The sequence below is a fragment of the Apis dorsata genome, unplaced genomic scaffold (assembly GCF_000469605.1).
Source record: "Apis dorsata unplaced genomic scaffold, Apis dorsata 1.3 scaffold_631, whole genome shotgun sequence".
Classification (NCBI taxonomy): domain Eukaryota; kingdom Metazoa; phylum Arthropoda; class Insecta; order Hymenoptera; family Apidae; genus Apis; species Apis dorsata.
In genome coordinates, this window is record NW_006263826.1 from 804,037 (window position 1) to 812,010 (window position 7,974).

At 36.9% G+C, this 7,974-nt stretch overlaps 2 protein-coding genes and 2 long non-coding RNA genes across 5 annotated transcripts in view; 3 read left to right on the top strand and 1 right to left on the bottom strand.

Moving 5' to 3' along the window:
- Positions 1-1,747, top strand: part of LOC102675612 (tubulin-specific chaperone cofactor E-like protein) — a 10,182-nt gene extending 8,435 nt beyond the window's left edge. For both annotated transcript variants that reach the window (XM_006621517.2, XM_006621518.2), the window contains 2 exons: positions 202-306; positions 566-1,747. In XM_006621517.2, coding sequence (XP_006621580.1) covers positions 202-306; positions 566-718 — 258 coding nt within the window. In that variant the 3' untranslated portion in view covers positions 719-1,747. The remainder of the gene's footprint in view (positions 1-201; positions 307-565) is intronic.
- A 25-nt stretch (positions 1,748-1,772) lies between these two features.
- Positions 1,773-3,846, top strand: LOC116186350. Its single transcript, XR_004151331.1, has 2 exons — positions 1,773-3,152; positions 3,239-3,846. It is a non-coding gene; the product is annotated as an uncharacterized LOC116186350 (long non-coding RNA).
- A 114-nt stretch (positions 3,847-3,960) lies between these two features.
- LOC116186351 lies at positions 3,961-4,380 on the bottom strand. Its single transcript, XR_004151332.1, has 2 exons — positions 4,185-4,380; positions 3,961-4,053 (listed from the first exon to the last, which is right to left on the bottom strand). It is a non-coding gene; the product is annotated as an uncharacterized LOC116186351 (long non-coding RNA).
- Positions 4,381-4,677: 297 nt separating this feature from the next.
- Positions 4,678-7,974, top strand: part of LOC102675517 — a 19,141-nt gene continuing 15,844 nt past the window's right edge. Inside the window, exon 1 of the mRNA XM_031513385.1 lies at positions 4,678-4,996. The gene's annotated coding sequence lies outside the window, so the exon portion shown is untranslated. The remainder of the gene's footprint in view (positions 4,997-7,974) is intronic.

Below are 7,974 nucleotides of genomic sequence, written 5' to 3' on the forward strand. Positions count from 1 at the left end.
ATATGCATATTTTTTGATCGGCAATTCATTCGGCTTAATTACTCGAAAAGAGGGGAGGGGAGGGGACAGGTTTTTCAATTCACGTTTCGAAGAAGTTCGAAGCGAGCTCGAGAGTTGAAAGAGAGGTGTGGTTTTTTTTCTTTCTTTTTTTTTTTTTATATCGATCATTGGAATTGGTGTAAATATGAATGGTGCTTGTAGGTTCGATCCATAGACGTGTACAGAACGGTTTTCGAGTTGAAAACCAAACTGGAGACGATGGTGAAAATCCCAGCGAATAGAATGAGACTTTTTTACGTGGACCAGGTTAGTCCATTTTGCCAACTTATCTTCTCATCACGTTCCTTTTTTTTATGCCTTGCAGAACGTTTGGTTTCTTGAGAGACCTCATAAAAAGCACGAAATCGCGATATAAGAATCTTCTACCCCCTTCCCTTGCATCATTCCTGCATCATTAAATTCCTATATAAATAGTAACGATTTAGAGGTAAACTAAAATTTGCGATGTGAATCCCTCCTCCCCCTCGTGCGATTTGCCTTGATTCTTGAAAAATCTGTTTTATAGGTTATGAAGGCGCAATACGGACCGGAGGAGATGCTGTACCCTAACAAGCAGTTGTATCGGTACAATATACGAAACGGCGACGAAATCATTATCGACAGCAAGTTGAATCGTTTTGTATCGACGTCGTCGACCACGTCTTCCATTCGTTCATGAAGAAGGTTCTCAAGCGAATCATCGGACGATACGAAACATACCTGACAGTTGTTGGGATCCTGCTGACCTCCAGTGAAAAGTGAATGAGATATCGAGATTTCGATCAATTATATAGTGGAGAGACTCGGAATTTTTTTATATATTACACACACGCCGAATAATTGTTCTAGAAAAAATATACTTATCGATTCTTCAGGGTTGAAAAAGGGTTGATAAATGATACGATTAAAAGGCGAGTTTGTGCGTGGAAAATGGCTGCGAGAGAAAGTTTAAAGTTAAAATTTTTACAATACTTGGGTGAATTAGTTGAATTAGTGTTTCTAGAAAGGGAAATTAAATTTTCATGTACAGGCAGGTATATTCGTATACTCTATGCAAACGTTTTTAATGAAACGATTTTAGTGAATGCGTTTGTAAAAAAAAAATATTACGACTCTCTTTGAAGCTTCATGTTAATCGTTAGCGTAGATTGCAGTCAAATCTATCAAGATAGAGATAATATAAATTATCCACTTAGTTAAATAGTATCCAATTTATCGATTGTTTTTCGAATAATTAGAAGAAAAATATTGCTAAGAAATGAGAAAGTTCATACGCTGGCCATATTATACGAAAAAAAGAAAACCTTGAAATTTGAATATGAAATAGGAAAATTGGAATTAAAAAAAAAAAAAAAAAAAAAAAAAAAGAAAAAGGAAAAAAAAGAAAAAAATGTAGAGCTAAATATCGCAAGCGTATCGATTAAAAATGGAAGAATACATTGATCGACCAGTAGTGATATTTTTAATTCCGCAGCCAAATGTATCGTGTTAGAAAACTGTTATCTAGTAAACTGTTAAATTCGATTTATTAAGATTTTGTAATGGTAGGAGATTCGTTGAAGATCAAGATTGAATTAGCTTCGTGAATAACATTTGAAACGTAAGATAATTCATATACTTCGGAACAATGTGACAAGTACGATAAAAATGTGTATGCCGAAGAGAATTATTTTTATAAATCGTAATTGGGTACGAGAAAGACACAAAATGGGCAATGATAAAAAGAAGCATATATATACAATTTTCTCTTCTCGGTCCCAACGACTAAAGTTTCGTTCTGGCCGATGTAAAAAATTCTTATTTTCCTGCTTGAACAGCAATTTCAAAGCGCGATATATGTTTTTACACAGGCCATAAAAAAAAATTAATGAAATGTAATAGTCGATAATTATTTTTACAACTTTATGTTCATTGTTTAGTATAAAGATGCAAACATTGATGCTTTTTTAGAAAAAGGAAAAAAAAAAGGGATAAAGATATAATTCACGATATAATTTCATGCATTTTTTGATGTGTACTTAAGCTTGTCAGTTATCGATGCGCGATAACTATGAATTTAAGCGCAATTAATATGTTTCTGTACTTTTAACGGATAATTTATGATTTTCCTTCACTGTACTTTCTATTGTATGGAATTCATAAATTGTACAAAAGAAAGTGAAAGAATGAGAATCATTAGCGAGCGTGTTACAAGAGACACTAGGAAGAAAACAACGATATTGCGTGTTATGGCTTATTCCGCTTGCAAGGGAGAAAACCTTGAAGAGTCGCTTAGTGCCTGCCATTTATTAGCATTAACTCGAATATTTCTAACAACACTGCCCTTGTAAATATCATAAATTTATACATACGAAGCAACTTCGTCGACTCTTCATGGTAGTGTCTTGACCAGCCAGTGTTTCACTGTGATCGAGTCGTAGTATTGGAATACTTTATAGTTCTAAGAACATTAAACGAGATATAAGGAAGAAAATATTTCAATACGTATGACGTAAAAGTTATTTAAAAAAAGAAAAAAGAAAAAAGAAAAAGAAAAAGAAAGATCAGCACTGCGCGATTAATGAAGAGTCGGTCGACACTTCTCCGAAAGATCAAATGCGGTATCGTGTCCGTTTTTCATTGGATCTCAGGGTCATTGATGAATTATACGTATCGTGTCAAGTCGTTTGATGGATGTATACGGCAAGTAATCATGAAAAAAACGAAGGGTATAAACGCAATAACCCTGAGTCCCCACGCCCCCTATATTGTGTCTAGTCTCGGAAAAGGAAACTGCATTGTTCTCATTTTATATGATACGATCCTTTTTTGTGCTGGCGCAAATGTGTACGTACTAACGAAATAAAATCTTTATATGAGACGACCTCCCTATTTCCCTGTTATCGATCATCGATCATAAATTAAGAATAATTAACATTACAGATTGGACTATTATTTGATTTTATAAAATATTATTGTTATCGAAGGATAAAAATGATCATGCAGATTGACTAATGAATTCATTCGTTAAGTTTGTCACATAAATGTAAAAAATTGAGCACGAAATTCGTTGTTCAAAAATTTAATTGGTCGAAGAATAGTTTCAAGATTGAAATAAATTATTTGCAATTAAGGTAAAGTGGTTCAATAGGAGAAAATATAATTTTAATTTTGTTAATCGAACGTTGTTATTTGTTTAATAATGTTATTTGTTGTGTAGGATACATATATTTTCATTGGTTGATGAGCGCATCGATCGCAAGCAACGCTTGGCGCCACTACAGCCTTAAGGGTGACGCCATGTTGGTGGGACGAGGCGTAAAAAACATTGTCTAGCAAAGTAAAGAAATCAGTTTTGTTTGAAAAAATTCTAATAACGATTAATTGTTATAATCCAATAAGAAAAGAAAGGAAAAAAGAGATATTAATAAAAAAAATTATTCTAATGTTAAAGCATTAATTGTCAATTGATAAATATTTTTCAGAGGTAATTTGACGAATAGTGCCAGCCCTGCTTAAAGGGGCGCGTAATTTTATTCGATAAAAGATACAGAGCTGGATACATAAACTCAAGCACCCTGCAAGCTCGTTAATTTCCAACAAAAATACTCGATCTATTAATCAATTTTATATTTATTAAACGTAATTATATATTTTTAGCAAATATCTTTAGCATATACCTTTTTAAGAGGATACATGATACATATAGAAAAAGTGAACAATGAATAAGTAAAATGGTGAATTTATAACCATTTTATACCGTAATACGAAGAATAAAAAATTATATGCGTTAGGTAAAGTTTTATATGTATTAAATTTTTATTAATATTGCAGTATTTTTTCATTTCCTTTTTTTCATGACAATCGCCTGAAATCTATTTCTACACATTTATCAAAAGATGAAAAAGAAAAAATTACAATCGATGTCTCGATTTTATTTCCCTAAAGAAAATTCTTTTGTCGTTTTTATCTATCGAATTCAGATCGAGTCTCTCGCCAGAATCGATTGGAAGGAAAATGTAGTGTGTCTGCAATCTGTTGACGGAACAAACAATTAACGTCGCAATGAAGTTCTATTCGGTTACTATACGTGATATGTGATCTGATCCGGAATAATAGAGCGATACGAGATGACAGCTCGTTACGTTTCGTCTTTTTCTTTTTACCTTTGAAACTTTACGACCGAGTGGGATCGTGACTAATCCTACCCTGGAGGAGCGTGCGCCCCTACTGTGCACTAAGTCCACAGGGAGGACCACATCGATCCCGATGCCCTATCCTTTTTCTTCACTTTTTATTCTTCGTTCGAATCACGCTTTTTCTTATTTTTTACTTAATTGCTTTCAGTTGTTTACATTTTTATTTTCATTTATTCTCGAACTATTCAAATGTCGCGTAATTTTATATTACGAGCCACTAAAAATTCATAATTCTTTGACAGATGATATCAATAATTCATAAAAAAATCAAAAGAAAAATGAAATAATCAAAATTTTGTAACGAAAAGGAGGAAATTTCATTTCAATTATTAACGAGAATGATTTTAGGTAAAATTTCAAAATTGGCGGTCGAGATGTATTCTCGAACCCATGGTTTCGTGCACGAGAGATGCGTCCCTGGGTCAGAGTAGGCAGTAGGTAAGGGCAGAGCGAGGAGAGCGTGTGCGCGGTGGATAGAGTGCGAGTATGATTAGGACGTGGGTCGTCGTATGTCGCTGCAGAGGGCCGAGAGAGCGTGTCTCCTGCGGAACACAGCTGGCACGGACCGTCAAGATGTAAGCTGTCGGGCAGAGAACGCGTGTGTGACGGTACGCCGCTGGCCCAGGCCGAGAGAACGTTCTTCCACGAGGAAGAGGAAGAAGAAGAAGAAGAACAGGAGAGACACGACGATCAAACGGGCCGATCCGGGAGAATGGAGTAGAGCGGGAACCAGGGATCGATTGCTTCCCGATTGTTGGCATGGAGGACACGACACTGGGGTAAGTACTAGTAGTAAGATAGAATTAAGCTCGATGCTTTCAAAAAGGTGCTTGTTTCCACGAGCAATTCCAATTGTTTCGTTCCGTGGCTATTGTCCGCGTTTATATATTAGTATGCCCAGGGCAGGATTCGACGATCGATGCGACCAACCAGCGATCTATCTTTCCGTGGCTGATTTCGACGTTGAACCAGCGATTCGTTATTCGCATCATCCCACTTCTTTCGACATCCTCGAGGTCGTTCAAATGCAGAATACTATTGTTGAATTGTGATCGTTACTCATTCGTTCCGTTTTTCTTTTAATATTGTTTACGATTGATTCGATTTTGAACGAATTCTTTCTTTGATCGTTTCAATCTTGATACGAACGAGGTAATAGGACGTCCATGCCTCGTCGAATAGGAAGAGGAATGATAGGTACGGGGCGCCGTGGTAAACGGTGGGAAGCCAACACGGTTGCGTTAATAAAGTCACGCGCGGTTTTCCCTCGTAACGCAAAAAAAGTTGTTAGCAGCTATTTACCTGAGAGCTCTAACCGACCCCTACAGTTTTCGAGATCACCGCCGCTCTGTGGAAGGCATGAACGCGTGCGCTGGTCTCGCCTTCGCGCCTTCGTTCTCTCTTTTCGAGAAGCTTTCATCGGTTCTCGTTGTTATCGCCGTTGTACCGATTGTTCTTAATTCATCTGTGTAAAACTTCTTTACCGATCATCCGTATACTTCTTTATTCGCCCGCAAAGAAGTATCTCTGTCTCTCTGTCTCTGTCTATTTTTCTCTTATTTTCTTGTTTTTTTTTTAAATAGAAACCTCGTAATTTCAAAAATGTCTTCGCCCTTAATCGTACTCGTTCCCTTTTGCTCGAAAGCTTTCTCGTGAATATCCTCGGCTCACAATCCCCACTCTTCTTTTTCCCCCACTCCTCGAAAATCGTTCGTCATTCACAAGGGGACGCAAAACTGTTCTTCGCGTGTCCTGAAAGCGTGCTCGGTCTCCGCGTGAATAGTCGAGGGGTTTCATGAGCGTATCGAGTACCGTCAATGGGTTAAACATAAAGCGTCCCTTACTCTTCTTACTTTCAAGAAAATAATCTCTAAGCATTTTTTCACTTATTCTTATATTCGAATCCAACTGGGCAAGGAATACGAAGGGAAAAAATGATTCGGTAGAATCGAAATGCGTCTATTTCACCGTGAAACACGTCTCGTGCACGCAAAGGCGGAAAATTTGCATGAAGAGACGAAGTACTCTTAGTAAAGAGTCAAAGGTGCAACGAGTCGTTATTTAAGACTAGGAAAGGTCACGGAACAAGTGACACACGGTTGTCGGCGTTCCTTCTCAGTCCTGTTGGAGAAACGAAAAGGAATGGAAGGTGTTTCCCCGAGAATTGGGTGCGGCTACTATATATTAATAGGCGTTGATTCGAAAAGAGGTTGCAACCGGCCTGGTTCAATTCGATTAATCAACGCTGATTGATCGTATAATGTTTCAGAAAGAGGAAATGAAGGAATAGAAGAGAAGTTCCAATTTTCAAAATAAGGCCATGCTTTTTCCATTCGATAAATATCGGATCGATTTAAAGTGCTGGCGGAATCACATACATATGAATTTTCGTAATGAAATGGATAGAGAAAGAGAACTTAAAGGATTATTTCTCACGGAAAATTATGAAAAAGAAAAATTTGAAAATTGAGAAAATTGTTTATTTATTGAATAGATGGAGAGGAATTTTCTCGAAGAATTTTAAATGGATTGCTAACTTATAATAAATTCACGAGTTGGATATTAATCTCTTATCGATCCAATATTAAAAATAGTATCATCGTATGACGAGATCTGGAAATGCGTTCGATTAATTCGTGAAAGAATTCCTTTTCCATCGTTTCTGCCCAACTTTTCCTTTTCGTACGAGAATTCTTCTAACCAAGACGAACAAATGAAATCTCGATGGGATCACGATCTCAATTGAAATATCTCGAGAAGAGGCAAATGCTTGGAAGAATGTTCGAATTCTCCTCGACAACGATCCAACATCCACGATTAATTTCGTTCAACCGGATCATCCAGAAACCTCATTTTTCTTCATCGAAAAAATTCGAATTCCTGGTAAAACGCTTTAACAAGAAATATATATACACGCCGATCTCTTTCGTTTTAAAGGATTCGATAAATCGATAAATCGATTCGTCAAACGACTTTCCTCGACATTATACCCCATCGAAAGGGATCTCCACTCGTTCCTGACCTGGATTAAAATCCCATCGACCTGTGATATATCCTTTGAAACCTCGACGTACCCTCGATTCAAACGATTCCCGCGATTCGACGAAAATAAACAAGAAACGAGAAATCATGAGTGGTGGAAAGTGACCGTCCAGCAGTACGCTTCGCTCATTCATCTCAACAGTGACGTAACTCGAAAAATTTGCAAATTTTGTGTTTTCCATCGAAATAAAGGAAATCCTTCGATTAAATTCATATTTCCGATTTTCTTATGTATTTTTAGAAGAGGATTGAAGAAACAGTGAAAATTTAATATTTTTTTTTTTTTTTAAATAAGTTTGTTACAGCCGTTATTGCGGCAAATGAGCAACGCATCCAAAAGTGCATCCACGGTTGTATTATATTTGTCTAATTATATTTATCGCTGCACGATTCATTGGAAAGACGAGCATCTAGAAATAAAAGTTCGTTATTCGAGTTTTCCGATTTCAACAAGGTTCTGCTTCCCGCGAAACCAGTGTCGTTAGTGCGTATTCTCAGTGAGGTTCGACGACAAGGACAACTCTTCGTTACTTCGTGAAACGAACACCTGACCGATCGACAAACTTTTCATCCTCTTTCCACGGACAAAGTTGATCGAGAGTTACATCGTGACGACAAGTAAGAATTTTAATTGGAACTATCTCTGGAGGGAGGGGGGGAAAAATTCGCTTCTCATCGGTTGATAATTAATTTTTTTTCATGCTCCCCCCCCCCC